The sequence below is a fragment of the Arachis hypogaea genome, chromosome 13, assembly GCF_003086295.3.
Source record: "Arachis hypogaea cultivar Tifrunner chromosome 13, arahy.Tifrunner.gnm2.J5K5, whole genome shotgun sequence".
NCBI lineage: Eukaryota > Viridiplantae > Streptophyta > Magnoliopsida > Fabales > Fabaceae > Arachis > Arachis hypogaea.
The window spans coordinates 52,729,389-52,750,135 of NC_092048.1; the positions used below are offsets into that span (position 1 = coordinate 52,729,389).

At 35.3% G+C, this 20,747-nt stretch overlaps 3 protein-coding genes across 3 annotated transcripts; 1 reads left to right on the forward strand and 2 right to left on the reverse strand.

Annotated features, from left to right (window-relative positions):
* Nucleotides 1-229: 229 nt before the first annotated feature.
* Nucleotides 230-1,468, reverse strand: LOC112734335 (uncharacterized). Its single transcript, XM_025783595.1, has one exon. The coding sequence runs from the start codon at nucleotides 1,466-1,468 to the stop codon at nucleotides 230-232; it is 1,239 nt and encodes a 412-aa protein (XP_025639380.1).
* A 3,951-nt stretch (nucleotides 1,469-5,419) lies between these two features.
* LOC112738368 (probable glutathione S-transferase) lies at nucleotides 5,420-6,512 on the reverse strand. Its single transcript, XM_025788794.3, has 2 exons — nucleotides 6,073-6,512; nucleotides 5,420-5,921 (listed from the first exon to the last, which is right to left on the reverse strand). Exons 1-2 carry the CDS (start codon nucleotides 6,385-6,387, stop codon nucleotides 5,565-5,567), a joined length of 672 nt encoding a protein of 223 aa, XP_025644579.1. The 5' UTR covers nucleotides 6,388-6,512; the 3' UTR covers nucleotides 5,420-5,564.
* A 12,860-nt stretch (nucleotides 6,513-19,372) lies between these two features.
* LOC140177607 (uncharacterized) lies at nucleotides 19,373-20,320 on the forward strand. The gene has a single exon (XM_072210740.1). It carries the CDS (start codon nucleotides 19,373-19,375, stop codon nucleotides 20,318-20,320), a length of 948 nt encoding a protein of 315 aa, XP_072066841.1.
* The last annotated feature ends 427 nt before the right edge of the window (nucleotides 20,321-20,747 follow it).

The following is a 20,747-nucleotide window of genomic DNA, read 5'->3' on the forward strand; positions in this document are numbered from 1 at the left end:
ACCTACCAGTTCTCCGGAGGATGGTTGTAGGACTTTTTCGCTCAGGTTCATTTTTTTGGAACGTTTAGTAGAACAATATGTCAGCGCTGCTCCCTGGGTCCATAAGGATCTCTTTTACCAGAGGTTCTCCGACTTGTGCCGTGATGACCATGGGGTCGTCTAGGTTTCGATCAGCGGCCTTATAGTCCTCGGGGCTGAACGAGATTCCTGGTTTGTCCTTGTTGGTCGGCTAAGGTATAGTTGAATCTGTCATAGTCATCATAGCTCGGTATGACCTCTTTCTTGCCGAGTTCGTGCATCCTCCACTTGCAAAACCACCAGAAATGCAGTTTATTATTCTGCGGGGTGGATTGTTATCATTGTCTACCTTTCTTCCCTTGTCTCGGGAGTTGTCAATTGTTTTCTGTTGGTGGCCGATGTGTTCGGTATTTTTTCTTCGTCCGCGGGTGTCAATGTATTTGTCCAACAGTCCCTGGCGTGCCAGTTTTTCGAGGACGTCCTTTGCTATTACACAGCCGTCTGTGGTGTGACCGTATTTTTGGTGAAAAGCACAATACTTGGATCTGTCCACGTGCCTCTGGTCCTGGTAAGTACCAGCTCTGTTTGGGGGTTTGATGAGCTTGGAATGTAGTATATCTTTCACTATGTCCTCCCTTTTTGTGTTAAAGGGAGTGTATGTGTCAAACTTGGGTGTTAGTCTGAACGGTCTCTGGTCTGTCCTGCTGGCCGGGTGTCTGCTTCGTCTTTCTTCCTCCTTATTCGGGGTAGACTTTTCTGCTCTCCGCAGTGCTCGGAATTCCTCCACTTCGATTTGAGTTGTTACTTTTTCTCGGAACTCGGCCAGGGTCTTGGGCTTTGCTATTACAATGGATTTCTGGAACTTCCCCGGTCGGAGGTCGCTTTTTAGGGCGTGGAGATAAACTTCGGAATTTAGGTTAGGTATCTCATTGGTTGCTTTTGCAAACCTGGTCATGTAGTCTTTTAGGCTTTCATTTGGCCCCTGTTTAATGGTACTCAAATAATCGGAGTTGTGGACATAGATCTTTGACGCAGCGAAGTGATTGACGAACTGGTCGGCCAGCTCATCAAAGTTTAAGATGGAACCCTCGGGTAAGTTGGAGATCCCGATGAGTGCGGCCCCGTCTAGGAAGGTTGGGAAGGTTCGGCACAAGATGGGGTCGAACTCTTTATTTATGAACATCATGGCGTAAAATTTAGTGACGTGGACATTTGGGTCTCCTATTCCTTGGTAGGGTTTTAGAGTCGAAGGTAGGGTGAGATTCTCGGGCATTTTGAAGTTCATAACTTGTTTTGTAAAGGGATTGGTTCTTTTGACGATTGTCTTTGTGGTCTTGGGGATGGTTTGCTTGGTTTCTGAAGTATGCTCATCATTGTCCTCTTTTTGTTCGGCACTTTTGTGTTTCCCTTTGGTACGATCGTGCTCCATCTGCCGCAGGAGCTCGGCCATCCTTTGGTTCTCGGCCCTGAGGGCCTCATTGATTGCTAAAATCTCTAATTGATTGATGTCGGAGGGAGCGTGACTTTACTTGTCCGCCATTTCTTGTGTCCTGCAGAAAAAATGATAAAAAAAATACACAGAGTAAAGAAAAGTGGGGTTAGAGAGTTTTCGGGCCCCACGATGGGCGCCAAATGTTCCGGTTGAGAGTAAGCTCCGAGGTATATATAGCTCGTTCTGGTGTGACTCAAACCAGCTTTCCTTGGAGTAAAGAGGGCGGAACGTCGTCTTCTTCTGGGGAGGCGGCGTGGGGTACCTGAAAAAGAGCTCCAACGCTCAAGTAAGTATGAGTTATGAGAGAGTTCAGAAAAAAAACCAGAGTGAATTGCATACCTACAACTGAGTGAGCAATTCGTATATAATGGGGTTTGTTGAGGGTGGTTATGCGCATTTGTTTGTTACCGAACTGGATGGAATCTTCGTTGGTTGCCTCATTTTCGGGATTGAGGAGAGATTTGAGGAAAGTTCACACGTTTGACTCAGTTCCGAATTTATTACTTTTTGGTTTGCTTTACCCTAACGAATCAGAATATAAAGAGAACGTGTCATATTATATATATATATATATATATATATATATATATATATATATATATATATATATATATATATATATAATGGCCTTTGTCTAACTCTTTTTCTTCTTCTTTTAAATTTTAATAATAATAATAATAATAATAATAATAATAATAATAATAATAAATCAATTTAAATTTTTGTTTATCAAAATAATTTTTAATAATAATTCAAACTATTAAAATAAATCATAATTAAATTAAATTTTAATAATTATAAAATTTTATTTAATTATTTTTAAAAATTTTAATAAATATAATAACACATAAATAATTAATTATTTAAATTTTAAAAATTCAAAATCTTACCACACAACTCTACCGTAGAGTTGTGTGTATCATATCAAATGTTTCATCAATATTAATATTGAGAAACAATTTCTTATATTCATCTACTGCAATGTAAGATCTAACATATAACCAATATCATTATAGACTTATAGTCTTACATGAATATCTCCATAACACTGAAGAATCGTATTGTACCTAATGCCTTACTTTATTGAGTGAAGTCATTTACAACAGAGCATATTTATATCTCCATATTTGATTTTAAATATTAATAATTTAATATCTTTAGATAATTAATAAGATAAGTTTTAAATGTTGTTTTTTTTTTTTATAAATTTAAACTTTTACTCATAGCACTAATATATAATATTTCACATAAAATAAGATATTTTTTTTAGTAAAATATCAAATAGCATTTGTTTTTGAGGTGTTGAATTTGTCTTTAAAATAATTTATTGACTATCTTTTCTCCCAAAGTCAATATTTTTAAAGAATTATCAACTTTCTATTTTCAAAAAATATCTTAATAGTAGAAAAAAATTACTCTCAAGATAGTGTTGATTAAGCCAAAATTTAGAACTTTATCAAGAATTTAAACTATAATTTTCAATGCAAGTAGTCATACTTCATTTAAATGAGATAGAATTAAGATAGCATCAAAGAAAAATAATAGTTAAAACAAATTTAGGACAAAAAAAATTGTACCAAAATATATATATATACTATATTTTCTTCCAAATTCAAATAACATAACTTTTTAACAATAATGTAATCTACTAAGTTGTCATTACCCAAAAGAATGAACAATGTCATTTAGCACTATACAATTTTATAGAAATTTTTATAGATAACCTAAGTGAATAGAAAAATTAAAATTTACTCACTAAATATGTCTTAGTATTTAAACTAAATAAACTTCACAATTTTTTTTTTAGTGTTTTGAGTACATGCAAATGAAATAACTAAATTCTTTATTTATTTATGTTGTGTTTTTTCTTTTGAAATATACTTATTACTTTTTAAATCCACATACTTAAAGAATACTTGTCAAGTAAGTAATTTTAGTCATTTCTTATTTTAACTTTTCTTTTATTGCACACAATGTAGACTTTTTGATAGTTACAACTTGATAACTGACGTTAAATTAATTTAATTATGCTACAGAAAAAAATAAAAAACTAAATACATGAGCATGTTGTTAGACAACTATAACTTTAATACATTTAATTTCAAAATAAGTCAAGACATTTACAAAACGTACTTAATTATTTTATGTATGTCTTATTGAAATCAAGTTTGATAAATATCATACTTATTTTAAACTTATCACTTTAATTAAAGCACTTTTTTGTATTTTTTAAGAAAATTTTTTTACAGCCACATATAGTATTTGTAAGTCTTTTGAAATTTTATTCTTTATGATCATAATACTTATGCCATTTGAACTATTACGCTTTTGAAACTTTATCCAAGAAGGATACGGGGTTATTTAATCCTTAATACAAAGTCTAGATTCATGTAGCTAAGAACAATAATCTCATTCTTTTCTAATTTCGAAAAATAATTCTATTTATTAAAAATAGACTAATATTGATATACATAACTTCAAATCAAAATAATATGTTCATACAAGTTATATATTATAAGAATAAAATTTATATTATGGCGGACCATCACAAGTACTTAACATAATATTAATATTTAGACTTTAGATAAAAATATTAATTTATAAGTAGTATTTTTAATATAGTAATCAAATATTATGCATTGATAATAAATCATGTCAAATAATAATTTATTTTGAATAAATTTATTGTTCACATCGAACCAAATAATTATCACAAGTTTATTGTCATAAATGTGCATATAATTTGACCAAATACAGAACTTTATTTGGATCGATCCATATATACCCGCATAAATTATGTACACATAAATTTATTTAGTGCGGCTTATTAAATATTTTCAATAAAATTTTGTCCAACACAAATTTATCTTTGAAGTGACTTATTGTTTATATAAAAATTTAAGAATTATATCTATTTTGTATAATATATATTTTTTATTAATTGACCAAATACCAACTTTTCTTTAGATTAATTAGTGGTTGCAAAACAAATTACGAATTTCAAAGCTTAATTAAAGAAGAAACCACAATCACTTTTAGTAGTCTTTAAAAGCCTGAATAAAATCCAATAGTAAGGCAAAAATATCAAATCTTTGAAAGATTTAAATATTTTAATCAAACTTCAATTAAAATTAAGTTAAATATAATAAAATAATATATTTATATATAAAATATATAATTTAAAAAATTAATTTATTTTATAATTTATTATTTTAAATTAATTAATTATTAAATATTACATAAATTTAATTGATTAATTGATCTTTTAATTGTTTTCCTTTTATTTTTATTCGATTCACTACCAAGTCATTTTTAGTTTAAATTAAACTCGTCTTATGGTCAAATTCAATTAATAGTGTCCAACTGATCAATTTGTTGCTGTTCTCTGTGCTTTTAAAATGAAATAAAAGTGGAATTATTTATGTGTTGTTTAAAGAAATAAAAAATAAATAAAAAAATTAATTTTTTTATTTAAATAAAAAAATAAAAAATTATAATAATATAAAATTATATTAATATTTTTATTATAAAATAAAATATAAATATTTTTATTTATTTATATTTTATTACATTTTATAAATATTATAAAATATTATAATTTTATATATTTGATTTAAATTATTTATCTAATACATATAATGTTTAATAAATTTTTGTTATAATAATATATTAAAATTAAATTTATATTAATAATTATTAATAATATAATTAAAAATAATATTAAAAATATACAAAATATAATTTTTTTTTTTGTTTATGATGGAAAGAAAAATTTTTTAATGAAATCCATACAAAACTTTTTTTATTTTTTTTAATAATCAAATAAAAAAATATTATTTTTCATTCATTTTCTTTTCACTAATTTTTTCTCCAACCAAATATAGTGTAATAATCCATGAGGAAAGAAAATTATGATTAACAAACTCTTTTATTAACCGAGAAGATCCTAGGATTTCTCTAACAGGGAGGAATCCGAGGTTTACAAGAAACTCCACGTGAACACGACCACACAAGAAACTCCAACATTCATTCAACCCCCTCTCTAGTATGAAATCTATTTTGCTGAAGCAAGAAGGCTTTCGTAGCGAGCTTTGAAGAAGGAAAAAATTGGGTCTCTAGGAGGCAAACACTCTTTGATAGTTGGTTGACTCAGAAATTCTTGACTCCATTTGTAGAGTTTGGGAAACTTGTCATTAGTGAACAGTTGAAGACCTGCAACTTCTTGAACCAGAGGCACCCAAAACGCAATGTTTACAGCGGCAATGTCCACAAGGCCATATTCCTCTCCTCCAAAAAACTTGCCTTTAAGCTCATCTTCAAGAAACTGAAGACCCTCGTGTGTTTCTTTAACGTTCTTCTCACGTTCTTCCTCGTTAACGGTGAAAACAGATTTCCATGCAGCACCGAACACCTGGATTTGCACAAATTAAAGTAATGGTTAAAAAATAATATAATTACGGATCTATGACTTTAATTCATGGATAATGTAAAACATTTTTACATCATTTTTAAATGTAAAGAAAATTAAAGTACTATTTATGATGAGAATTAATGTTATTTACCTTGTCATCTATGAACTTGGCCCAGAAACGTGCCAAGGCTCTCTGGTAAGGATCGGCGGGCAAAATGGATTTGCCCTTCCAAGCTTCATCGATGTACTCAACAATCACAAGGGACTCATTTATGGGCCTCTCATTGTGAACAAGCACTGGCACCTTCTTGTGAATGGGGTTGTATTTGAGGAGTTCTTCACTCTTGTTCTGCAAATCTTGTGTTACAAATTTGTATTCAACTCCCTTCAATTTTAGAGCAATCTGAACCCTGCAAACAAACGGGCTTCCCACAACCCCCAAGAGCTTCACATCTTCCTGAGCCATATTGATTAGAGAGAAATAAGAGATGTACTTAGATTTTGGTATATGATTGGTGATTCCTATAGTCTTGTCTGGGGATTTATAGAACCAAGAAGCTTGATTTTCAACCTACCACGTTGCTCATTAACACTGACTTTTATGGTCGACAATGGTTGACTAGGAAACAATAAAAAACTATAAGAGATTTTAATTAATTAATATTTTTGTTTTAACAAATTTTAATTATTAAATTTTATTTTATATTTTTTATATCAGATTATTTTTTTATTAATATATTGATGTAAGAATTTTAAATTTTTTTAAAGATTTCTATGATTTTATTTAATAATAATAAAGAATAATTTATCTAAATTTTTAACCTAATTTAATGTGTAATTAAAATTTATTAAAAATTAAAATATTCAATTAATTTTTTTTAAAAATTAATTCAGCGTATTACTCAAAATGTAAATATAAAGAAATAAACTCTAAATAAGATGAAAATCAAAGACTACAGTTATAGTATGGCATTCTGTATTAGTTAAAAATAAATGCGAATGAATGGGACTATGGGACGTGAGACATGACAAATGCACGAGAAGAATCGAGAACAAAAAGAAAATAACTTAATTACTTTTTATATTTTAATGTTTAAATTAAATTTTTATATTAGATAAAGTTTTTTAGTTAAATATTTACTATTTTTTATAAAATAAATATAATAGTCTTAAATTTTTTTTGAATATTTTATAATTTATTTTATATAAAATATAAAACGAATATTTTAAAATATATTCTTATTAAGAATAATTAAAAAAAAATCTTAATTCAAAATTAGTCTTTCATGATACATCTTTTGTGATCAAATTTCAAATGTAACCAACCATATGAATTTGGAGCTGAACAAAGAAAACTAGAAATAATCAGAATATACTTGATTTAAACTATTTTTCTAATTCATTATTATTGGTAATACGATTTTATATTTTGGAAAAAAACTTAGTTAAAAATTAATATCTAGTATAAAAATATAAATAGTCTAATATAAAGATTTAATTATAAATTCTAAAATTGTAAAAACTAAATTATAAATTTAATGAAATTAAACTAACAAAATAATTGAAAAACAAAAAGGTATCTTCTCTTCCTTTACAAAATTGTCTATATTTAATACTCCTATATCTTAGGAATAATTACAACTATTAATTTAATATTTGACATACATCTTAATTATGTTGCAAAACGTGTAAATATTTCTCAAAAGTTTTAGAGCACAGTAATTTTCTTATTGAATACTCCAACTCCGTCAAAAAGATTATTTTTATTATTATTATCAAAAGGATTATTCTAACATTCCACGCGGAAGTACTAGAAGTGATGCAAGGGATTACATCAGCAACGGGTTGTAATGGAGATGAACTGTAGTTTCTTATTTTGGTTTGGTGTTTTCTCTTGTATCCTTCCTTGTTTAGACTTTAGTCTTAGAAGGCGGAATATCACATTGAGGTGTTTCCACACTTGTTTCGTTATCTTTTATAAATATTATTTATTTACTAAAATAATTATTAAAATTTATTATTATTATTATTATTATTATATATATATATATATATATATATATATATAATTTAATTAATTCTTAATATTTATTTTATATTTTAATATATATTTTATATTAATGATTAATTTTAATATATACCTATTATAATTATTTTTAATTTTCACTTTACAATAAAAAATCTATTATTATTCATTTATTTTCATAGTAACAACATCTTCAACCTCTCATTTTTTTTTTGAATTTTTTTCTAACATAATTATTCATACTCTATTCAAAGATAAAACTTAAGGTCCAAATAAACAAGTCCAATTAATTTTGTACAAGAAGTTAAAAAAGTACAACATATCTACTCAGATTACGTTAGTTAAAAACACGGGTGATCAATCCACCCGATTACTCGAAGCATGGGTTTCACAACCTACATCTAACCAGACTTGCATGACAAATATACAACACATTGTCAAATACTACTTCAGATGCTATTCACAACTCAGCCACTACCATAATGTAGGATAACTTTTCTAATATTAAGGAAGAAATTACCCACTATCACAAATAAAAATATATGAGAGTGATGGCTAAGTCATCATCTGTCTCTACAAAATACCCTATCAAATTTAGGTATTTTTCAATCTTCACTTAAGTCTGCCTAAAAATTTTTATAGCTTAAACATTAGAGTCCCTTTCAAGTACCTCCTACCATTATCCACTCAAAAATATTGGACAACTTTACCCTTCTAGTAAACAAGTCGGAACCTTTAATCATAGGAGTTTGGACCATACCTTTAGACCCCTACAACTTTAGTTTCAGGTATTCCCTTGAAACATTGGCGTCATTGCCGAGGACTTGGAAGCCAACCATCAAGCATGGTGGATGTTCACCCAGAAAATGAACGTACTACGTACATCAGATTCAGAATCACAAAGTGGAGAATACCATAATAACGATCGAGTACTTTTTATACCTCAACACTCAGAAAGAGGTAAAGGTATAGCCAAGGAGAGAGATAGAGGGATCTAGGAGGAAGCAGGATAGGCTCTGATAAACCACAATTTTATGGTTTATCTTGTATTGAATTTGGTGATTTTATCAATTTTTTTCACATTTATTCATTGAAATAGCATGGTTTTGTAAATTATCACTAAATTATGCTTAAGAGAGAAAACATGCTTTTTAGGCCTTTAAATTGCCAAATTTAATTCACTTTAATTCCGTTAGATACCTTGATTTGCTTGTTAACTGATTTCAGGCTTAGAAGGCAAAGATTGGATTAAAAAAGTGAAGAAAAAGCATGCAAAATGGAGAATTCATGAAGAAATGAGAATTTGGTGGAATTGATGGCCATGCGTACGTGTGAGTGGAGATTTCGTCGTACACTCGGCACGTGACTTCATTAAAGAAAATGTGGCTGGCGATTTATGGATTCATTCAAGCCTAAATCCAACTTATTTATGAAGTATTTGAGGCCAAATTCAAGAAGGAACAAGGGGAGAGCAATTAGGTTTAGTTTTAGCCATGTTTTAGGTCTCTCCATAGATTTAGGTTTCAATTATTATTTTGATTTAATTTTCTTTACTTTTTATTGTTCTAGCATTATAGTTCTTGTAGTTTTACTTGTTATTTCCTTTATTTTGTTGTTTTTATGCTTATGAACTCTTGTTACTTTTGATTTTCATTTAATGCAATTTGATGTTTTTTTGTTTATTGATATTTATTTGAGTTGTTATTATTGTTATCTTGTATTTGGTAGTCATAGATTTTATTAATTCTTGCTATTTACTATGCTTTCCTTTTATGCCTTCCAAGTGTTTGAGTAGATTTTTGTACTCATGGCTTGAGATTGAGAACTTAGGTGCTTTGATGTCATTGATGTCCAGTGTCATTGATGATTTAGGGTTGTTAGTTAGTTTTATGACCAATTACGTCCACTTGACTTAACCCTTCGATGTTAAAGAAAATCTAAGTAGAATTAACTCTTTGTAATTACCATGTTGTGGTCAATGATACAAGATGTAAATTCTTGACTCTTGATCCTTGCCATGAGTAGTATTTTAGCATTTATATTATCTTAGTTGTTAGCTTTACTTTCTTGCATATTTATATTCCTTGTTCATTGATAAACCACTATTTCATGGTTTATCTTGTGCTCAATTGAGTGGTTTTTATCAACTCTTTACTCACTTATTCATACTATTTGCATGGTTTTACGTTTTCTTTCCGGATTTTGTGCTATGATTAAAAACATGCTTCTTTGACCTTATATTTGCTAATATTAATCTTCTCTTATTACCATTCGATGCCTTAATATGTGCGTTAAGTGATTTCAGAGATTACAGGGCAGGAATGATTTAGAGGATGGAAAGGAAGCATACAAAAATGGAAGGAATACAAGAAGTTGAAGAAATTGTTAAGCTGTCCAGCCTGACCTCCTGGTACTAAATCGACCATAACTTGAGCTACAGAGGTCCAAATGACGCGGTTTCAGTTGCGTTGGAAAGCTAACATCTGGGGCTTTGCAACGATATATAATTTGCCATAGCTGCCCCAAAGCCAGGCGACGCGAACGTGTGGACGGCGCCTCTGCGTCACTTTGCCGCGACCTATACGTACCAGGCGATTTCTGGGCTGTTTTTAACCCTTTTTTCGGCCCAAATCCAAACCAGAAACATAGAATATAAGTCAGAGAATGGAGGAATCAAAGGAGAGACGTAGAACAACTTATCATACATTCATATACATAATTTTAGGATTAGATGTAGTTCTTAGAGAGAGAGGTTCTCTCCTCTCTCTTAGGATTAGGATTAGGATTAGGATTTATATTAGGATTGGGATTTCATCTTCTTCAATCACAGGTTCAATGTTCTTTTTATTTATTTTATCACTTTAGTTTATGAACTCTTTATGTCTAAATTGATTTTCTTTTATTAATGCAATTGAGGTATTTTAGATTTATGATTTTTTATTTAGCTTTTTATATTCTTGGCTTTAATTGATTAATTGGAGACTCTTGAATTATCAAACTCATCGTGATTGATAATTGTTATTTTTGCTAATTGATTCGAATTCTAATAACTCTAGTCTTTCTTTAGGAATTGACTAGGATCTGAGGATCAACTTGATTAGTCCACTTGACCTTCCTTTATCCAGCAAAGATTAACTTAGTGGGATTAAAACCCAATTCTCATCACCGTTGATAAGGATAACTAGGATAGGACTTCTAATTCTCATATCTTGCCAAGAGATTTTTTTTATTATTATTATCAATTTATTTTTCTTGTCATTTAAATTACTTGTTCCTTATTTCCAAAAACCCAAAAATATACAATTTCCATAACCAATAATAAATCATACTTCCTTGCAATTCCTTTAGAAGACGACCCGATGTTTGAATACTTCGATTATAAATTTATTTGGGTTTGCTTAAGTGACAACCAAACTTTTGTACGAAAGGATTCTCTGTTGGTTTAGAAACTATACTTACAACGCGATAATATATTTGTGAATTTCTTTACCGATAGAAAATCCGATCGTCATTCATCAAACTAAAAACCCCCAAAAATACTTTCTCATAACCAATAATATGCACACTTCCCTGCAATTCCTTGACAGACGACCTGAGGTTTAAATACTCTCGGTTTTTTATTGGTTTGCACTTGTGACAAATAAATTAAACTTTGATTAAGGGTTGTCTATCGGTTTGGATCTATACTTGCAACGTGATTATTTTTGTGAAAATTCCTAACCGATGATTTCCTTCCATCAAGTTTTTAGTGCCGTTGCCAGAGAATTGCAAATGTGTGCTTGTTATTAGTTATTGTATATATGTGGATATTGTGAATATATTTGTCTTTTGCTTCTTTGTTAGTTTTTGCTAGTTGTAGGAGTTTGTTTTCTTTCTTTCTTATTAGATTTTGTTTTGATTTTCTCTTTTCACTATGAATTCTCATCTTTTTGGCTATGAGTTTGGTTCTAACTATGTTGTAGGAAATAAAAATTACAATGAAGGTTTGCATCAAGGATGAAAAAATTAAAGGTGGGAGGAGCCTCAAGCATATGAACAATCTTCATGGCAACAACCTCATCTGGTATACTACGAGAATAATCCAAATCATGATGCATACCAATCTAATGGATATGGTGGACCTCCTTGTAGTTATCAACCACAACCATCGTATGCTTATGAACCCCCTCCTCAACATAGATTTCAACCTTATTCACAAGCCCCATACCACCAAACACCTTCATATGATCCTAACCCATATCCACCATACCAACAACCATATGAGCCATATGAACCATACTTAGAACCACCCCCATTCCAACATCAATACTCCCGACAATCACCACCTCTATATACACCACATCAATACCCTCACCAATATGAATCACCTTCCTATTATGAACCCTTTCTCCCAAATAATGAATCCTCATCTTCACCCCAAACCTTGATGGATAACGCTCTTATTTCATATCTCCAAGAGCTAAGAGAATGTCGCACCATTTTTCAAGAGCGACTTGAAGCTCTAAGGAGGCAAGACGAATCCATGGCTACCTTGACCGAGGTAGTAACCAACTTGGCCTCACAACACTCATGCACTCAAGGTACTCTCATTGCCAATTATGGAGAAACAAGTGAAGAGCGTAGTATGAAAGAGAGATTGAAAACTCCAGTGGAGGATGACGAGTGAAATTTTGTATTAGAACAAGTGGAGGAAGCTGAAATTGTTGAAGAGGAAGAAGTGGTTGAAGATTTATTAGATGTTGAATGCCCATGGAAATCTAAAGTTGTAGATCCTTCTTCCGAGAAGTTTGAAATTGATGTTGAGGAGGGTGCGCAACCTCCAAAGCATATTGTGAATGAAGAATTGGAAGAAGTTGAACAAGCAACAAATCCTCCTCTTGATGATGATTCCACACCAACGCACAATTCTTTTGAGTTTGAGGAGTCTTTTCCCATTAAATTTGAGGTTGATGTTGAGTGATGGGAAAGAGCTAGAAGAATTTGGTGAGGAAGAAGTTGAATTGGAAGAAAATTGCCATGAGGTGGAGATAATCAAAGAAGAGCACAAGGGAGTAGAACTTACAAGACCATTGGAAACACCTCTCCCCAAGCCATTACCATCCATTCTTTCGTTCAAGAGGATAAATCTCTTATCCTTAAGCTTTCTTATTCCACTTGAATATGGTTTGCTTGAGACAGATGGTCAACTTAGAGCTCTTTGTAGCTTTAAGAGCAAAAGGGAGATGGTTAGTGGTTGGAAACACCATTCTAGGTTCATTGTGGTTGCATCATCAATGATTAGATGGAAAGGTAGGAGTCATGCTCAATTGATTGGATTTAGGAGGATGTTTGGATGTCTTTATGAGAATTCTAAGGATTGCTTGCTACCCAAATAGAACTTTGATGATCAACTTGAAGACGGGTGTATAAATAAGATTTGGGACCCCGAAATATATGAAGATCAACTTTGAGAGCTGATGCACGGAAAACTTGTCTCTTAACAAATTTCCTTCGGCAAGTGTACCGAATTTGTCGTCAAGTAAAAACTCACAATAGAGTGAGGTCGAATCCCACATGGATTGATTGATCAAGCAACTTTAATTAGAGGAATGTCCTAGTTGAGCGAATCCAGAATTTGAGTTGAGAATTGCAGAAAATAAAATGGCGGGAAGGTAAATGGCAGAAAAAGTAAATGCTAGAATTAAAGAACTGAAAGTAAATGACTGAAAGTAAATTGCAGAATTATAAATAGGAATGGGGAATTGCTCATAAGAGTAAATAACAGAAATTAAAGAGAATGGGTAAGATCAGAAATGGGGAGTTCATTGGGCTTGGGAGATGTTGCATTCTCCGGATCAATTTCATTTTCATCTTTTCCTCAATCAATGCACTCATTGATCTCCTTGGCAATCTTAAGTGATCGAATTACAATTTCTTGTAATTCAATCTCTCAAAACTTGATCAATAGCCAATTCCTTGGTCAATTGCTCATGAGAAGAGATGAAGTATGGTCACTGATTATACCACATGCATTTCCCAAATCAAGTGTTGAGAGGATTATAGTCACATATCCATCCAAACCTAATTTGGTCCAGCATGAGAAAGCATTTCTAGCATGATCTCTTCATTCCTCTTTCAAGGTTCAGAAGAGATCCAAGTATGAATAGCTTCTTTTCCAAGATAACTACCCAATTAGATGAAGATCGAAAGCTTTCAAGTAAAATCAAGAGAAAATATAGAAGAAGAATAATGAAAACTACTATTGATCCATCAAATTACAACAGAGCTCCCTAACCCAATGAAAGGGGTTTAGTTGTTCATAGCTCTGGAAAATGAAAACAAAGATGGAGAATACATGATGAAACTAGAAGTGCAGAGAAAGTAAAATACAGAGAGTAGTTCTATGCCAAGAGGCTCCCTATAATTTCCAACTCTCCCAATTTAATTCAAAGCTACTCCTATATATACTACTCTTCTGTTCTTCTAGTTGGCTCTTCAAGTCTTGGGTATGGGCCTTTGGATTTTGAGTTTGAAGCAGTTCTTTTCTTCATTGGGCTTGGCTTTACTTGCAGAGAGAAAGTTTGAAGCGGGCAGAGACTTTAGCTCAGAACGTTAGTGGTGTTAACGTTCAGTGAAAGTATGGGTTCGAGAACGTTAGTTTGAAGCAGTTCTTTTCTTCCTTGTTTTCTTGCTGCCTTTCTAATTATTTTTAATGAATGCTTGATTTGGAGTTTTTGTTGCCTGATTCTATTTTGACGATAGTTCTCTACATTTCTTTGAAAAGAGCTTTTGTTTGACCTATTGACTCTGGATTGTTTATTTTGTTTCTTGTTTCGCCTCTCTTGGTTTCGAAACTTTTTTATCTATTGGGGTAGCATTTTGGTGAAAAAAAGGTTCTTTTTTGGGGTTTCAGTGCCTTTTTTCTATTAGCTGTTTGTGTTTGTGTTGCTCCCAAAAATGTCGCTGCAGTGCGACAACGTCGCAAGGTAGGGGTGCCTTTTAACTGGGTAAATGATTTGGGAAGAAATTTTGATTTTCAGCATTCTCGGGAATTACTCGATTTCTTTGTGGGAAAAGGGGGATCTTCTTTGTTTCGACCTTTTGTGGACTTTCGAGGGGTGGTTGGCTTCCCTTGATTGTTTGTGCTGCCCCTGAAGGTGTCACTATGATGCTGCACTGCCTCCATTTGGAGTGGCGCCTTCTGGTTTAAATGTAATCCTTTTTGAAAAGAAAGGGGGCGATTGATGATTTTCGAGGATTTGTCCAACCTCTTTGCCCCCTTGTCCGGGTTGCTTGTAGTAACGAATTCTTTTGCTGTTATATTTGTAGGTGTATCTTTATGTCCCGTAAGGTCCTAATGAAAATGTCTACCAAAGTTCCCCCTGGGCTTCATGACTGGGTAGATTCTGTAGTTCTTTCTTGTGTGACTGTAGTAGATCGGGAGTACTGCAATCAGTTTAGGAGATTCCATAGGTTTTGTGTTAATACGGAGGATGAGAAGGACTATGAGCTAGTCGTCCCTGATCCTGAGAAGAGGGTTTGTTTTCCTCCTTTGGATAGTTCTGAGCGTCCTTTTTTCTATGCGTATGACTATTTTTTCACCAAGTTGGGTATTACCCTTCCCTTCTCCGAGTTCGAGACTGAGATCCTCTGGACCTGTAATATAGTGCCCTCCCAGCTTCACCCTAACTCTTGGACATTCATGAAAATTTTTTCAACTTCTGTGTCAAGAGCTAGGTGTCAGACCTTCTATTAGTCTCTTCCTGTACGTGTTTGTCTTAACCAAACCCGGGGCGCAAAAGGGGAAGGCTTCTTGGATTTTATTTTGGGCCACTCAAGGTAGGAAGGTCTTCTCAATCTTCGATGAGTGTTCCTTTCCCCTCTGTTGGCAAGAGAACTTTGTGGTGGTTAAGTACACTTTAGATAATTTAGATGAGGTGGAGCGGGCCTTTGTTGGTGTGTTGGAAGAGTATTGGGGTCGGGCTCCTCACTTGGACACGAAGAAATTCTTGGGGGATCCCAGCCTTCTTTAGTCCGAGTTAGGTAGTTCCTCGACCTCTTGTTTTTATGTCTTTTTCCATCTATTATGCGTGTATGTTTAATAATTTCGTGTTTTCCCTCTTTTTCTCAGAGATGGCTTCAGGGTCCACTTCGATGAGGTTTTTACGTAAGACCAAGAAGACGGTTGCTGCCCAGAATCTCCAGAGTCAAGAATCCAGAGCTTCTTCCTGACCTCCTCCGAAGAAGCCGAGTTTGGGTCCTGATGGTCAGAGAAAAGTTATTTCTACTCCTGGTGTCCACCTGATTCCTCCCGATCCGCCTTTGCCGAGTTCGGGCGCGCCTTCGTCTCCTACCGCTTCGGGGCTGGCCCCTAAGAAGCAGAAGACTGCTGGGGCAGTGGGTATCAATGACAAGGATTTTGATGGTTTTAGTTGGAGTGAGGAGCACATCTAGCCAAGGAATTTAGAAAGTCTCCTATTAATGCCACTGGGGCATTTCTGAATGCTACTCGGGCTGATGTGGAGAGGTTGAATGGCCTAAAGGCTGAGTTGGAGGAGAAAAATGCCAAGCTTGAGTCAGACTTGGAGAAAGCTAAGGCCCAGGCTACCAAGGCTGAGGCTGCGTCAAAGCTGGCTGAGGAGATGAAAAAGAGGGCTGAGGAGATGAAAAAGAGGGCTGAGAAGATTCTCGCACTTATGGGGAGCTGTTTGACATGAAGGAGAAGCTCCAGTCAACCTAGGATGATTATGCCAAGCTTCAAAGCCATGTGGTTAGGGGGATGAACGAGATGTACGAAAACTTAAAGGCTCAGGTCCGAGTTCTGGCTCCCGACCTTAATCTTTCTTTGTTTAGTATGGATAATGTTGTGGTTGAAGGGAAGATCGTTCCCGCCCCTGATGAGGACAAGGTATCTATGCCTGATCCTAAAGTCCAGACTGGCCCGTCCTTTTCAACTCCTGAGGCCCGAGCTGAGGACACTCCAGAGGTTGTTACTGTGGCTGCTTCTCCCGAGATCATCGATGCAGTTCCAGTTTCTGTGCTTCCTCCGTCGCCTCCGGCTAAAGATGTTGTGTCGGGGGAGAACCTTGACCCTTTGTGATCTCTTTAGTTTGTTTAATTTGTTCTTGAGATGGCCCGACCTGTGGGTCTAGTGAAACTTTATTTTGTAATAGCTTGTAGCTTTTTGAACATTTCATCTTACTTTTAGTTGTTTTGACAACTTTTAAGTAGTGTTTAGGATTTGTTTTGCAGCTGTTTTGAACACTTTGCTTTACTTTTAGTTGTTTTGACAACTTTCAAGTAGTGTTCATGATTTGTTTCGCAATTGTTTTGAACACTGTGCTTTACTTTTAGTTGTTTTGACAACTTTTAAGTAGTGTTCAGTACATGTTTTTTTGCAATGTTTTCGTTGTGGTGCTTTCTTATAATTGCTGAAGTTCCTTTCTTGGGCCCGACTTTGCATAGTCGATTATTATTGGGGGTCGCTTTGTATGGGTTACTTGTATATCTTTTGAGTTTCCTTTCTTTCTTGGGTCCAACTTTATGGAATCGACCTCTTTTCAAGTTATTTTTGCAACTCTATTTTTTATCCGACCTATTTAAAGGTCACTTTATACGAATCGCTTGAATAACTTCTTACATTAACTTGTACCTCGTCGCTTTGTCTTGCCGACCATTTTAGGTTGGGCAATGACTTTGTGCGGTTTGTCGAGCTTAAATTAATGCATTTGAATAAAATAGGAAACTTTGGAGATAATTGTTTATTAATGTTTACCATTCATTTATAGAGACGGTTACTGTTCATACCCTGGACCAAACTATAAGGCCCGGGTTGGGCGAAGAAAAAGGACCGACCTCTTTAAAGGTCGGCCTATCGTAGCTAACTCTCATAAAGAATTCGGACAAATCACAACAAGGCCCAAAGAGACCCAAAATAAAAAAGTCACCGCTCCCTAGAAGGCGGCTGACCAAAAAGATAAGGATCTCATCCAAAAGATAAGATAAGATAACAAACTTATCTCAAAGAAAGATCGTTAAGCACTAATATAAATACACTGGAGCACCCAGGTATAACTCATACTCCAATTCTACAAAAAACCTGCCTAAAGTCGGTACTGACTTAAGCATCGGAGTCTCTTGCAGGTACCACCCCCCCTCCGGTGAGCAAGGACCAGCAGCATCTCCTACATCAACAAGTCGGACGTAGCAGCCCAGTCCAGATTTGAAGATCTCATCCGAGATCGACCTCCTTATTTTAGGTAACCCTTGGAACATTGGCGCCGTTGCCGGGGGACCTGGAAGTCATCCCACCAACATGGCAAACAACCCTACTAACGACCATAATTCAGGTTTGGAAGAAGAAACGCCGCTTAAGATCACGGATGCCACACCAAAGGACACACCCCAATCCAAGCGAGATAAGCAACCTCAGAACACAGAAATTTTAGACGCCATCTATGAACAACAGGATCGCCTCAAACAGCTCGAACAAGAAGCTGAACGTACGTGAGAATCTGAGTGAAATCTCCGGAGAGAAACAAGGCGGCGTCGAGAGCTGGAAGACAAGCTCCTAAAACTCGAAGCCGACCTCAAAGCTAAAACCACTCGATCCGAACGTAAGGATAGCCCTTACAAGGACCAAGACCCGTTCACAAAGGAAATCATGAAGGCTAAAGTCCCGAAAGACTTCAAAGCTCCTGACATGACACCATACGATGGTACGTCTGACCCAAGTTATCATCTCAGCAACTTTAGGAGCCGGATGTACCTCACGGATGCCTCGGACGCAACCCGCTGCAAAGCCTTTCCGACCACCTTGACCAAGACGGCAATAAAGTGGTTCGACAGCTTGCCTCCAAGATCAATCACGAGCTTCGATGACCTTGCTAAAAAGTTCCTCGCCATGTTCTCCATTCTGAGGGATAAAGCCAAACACATTCCAAGCCTGCTAGGAATTAAACAAGGAGATTGGGAGAGCCTCCGTAGCTACATGGAAAGATTCAATAAAGCATGCCTTGGCATATAAAATCTCCCTATAGAAGTGGCCATCATGGGACTCATCAAAGGCCTACGAGAAGGACCCTTTAGCCACTCCATATCCAAGAAGCACCCAACATCTTTGAACGAGGTACAAAAACGGGCAGAAAAATACATCAATATGGAGGAGAACTCCCGATTAGGAGAAACCTCAAAAACCGGATTCCCATACCCACCTCGGGATAAGGATAAAGAGTCCAGGAAAAAAGAAGACCAATCCGCAGAGAAACCCAGGAAATACCACAACTACACCCCTCTTCGGGTATCCCTTGTGGATGTTTACCGAGAAATATACAACACTGAAAAAATCCCACTTCCTTGCCCGATTAAACACAAGAAGGGAGGAAGTTGGACCGAATACTGCGATTACCACAGGATCTATGGACACCCCACCAATGAGTGCTACGACATGAAGAATGTCATAGAAAAATTGGCTCGAGAAGGGAGACTAGATCGGTTCCTAGCCAACAGAGCGGATGAACCAAAAAAGAGAAAAAGGGACGAAGAGAGCGGACGAGCTGAACGTCCCCCTCACACCCTTGAGAGACATATCCACATGATCAATGGAGGATCCACAGGAGGAGGGATCTCTAAGTCATCCCGCAAAAGACAACTAAAAGAGGTGTACCGTGTCGGAGAAGGGGACAGGTCACCCGACCTCCCCACTATCACCTTCACTCAAAAAGACGCTGCGGGTATCATCCCTGGACATGATGACCCCGTAGTCGTTACCATCATATTATCCAATGCTAACCTCCATCGAACACCAGTCGACCAAGGAAGCTCCGCGGATATCCTATTCAAATCCTCCTTCAACAAGCTCGGTTTACAAGAGAAAGAGCTCAGAGCATATCCAAATAGCCTATTCGGGCTCGAAGACGCCTCAATCCAGCCACTTGGGTACATCCCACTATATACAACCTTCGGAAAAGAAACACGGTCTAGAACACTGAGCATAGACTACATTGTAGTCGATGTGAGCCCCGCATACAACGCCCTCATAGGTCGGACAACGCTAAATCAGCTGGCCGCAGTGGTCTCCACTCTGCACCTATGCATGAAGTTCCCAACTCCAGAAGGGATCGCCACCATAAAGGGAGACCAAAGACTCGCGCGACGCTGTTACAACGATAGTCTGAACCTTAAGGGCGACCCTAGAGGAAAAGAAACCAACACTATTGAACTTGGGGGAACCCGAGCTCACGCAGAACTTCGTCCTCGACCAGAAGGCGAGACCGAAGAAGTTCAGATCGGAGATACTCAAGACAAAACAACAAACATAGGGGCAAACCTAAAAGGAGACTTAAAGGAGATACTGACAAAGTTCTTAAGGAAGAATTCCGATCTGTTCGCATGAAAGGCCGCAGACATGCCCGGTATTGATCCCGAGCTAATGTGCCATAGATTAGCAGTATATCCTGGATCCCGGCCAGTGCAACAGAAGCGCAGAAAGCTCGGTCTAGAGAGATCGCAAGTTGTGGAGGAGCAGGTACAGGCCTTATTAGAAGTAGGGTTCATAAGGGAGGTTAAGTACCCATTATGTCTAGCCAATGTTGTACTGGTCAAAAAGTCGAATGGAAAGTGGCGGATGTGTACTGATTACACCGACCTCAACAAAGCCTACCCAAAAGATCCCTATCCACTCCCGAATATAGACACCCTTGTCGACGCCTCATCAGGATATAAGTACCTTTCCTTCATGGATGCCTACTCGGGGTACAACCAAATCCTGATGTATCAATCCGACCAGGAGAAAACCTCGTTCCTAACCCCAAACGTAAACT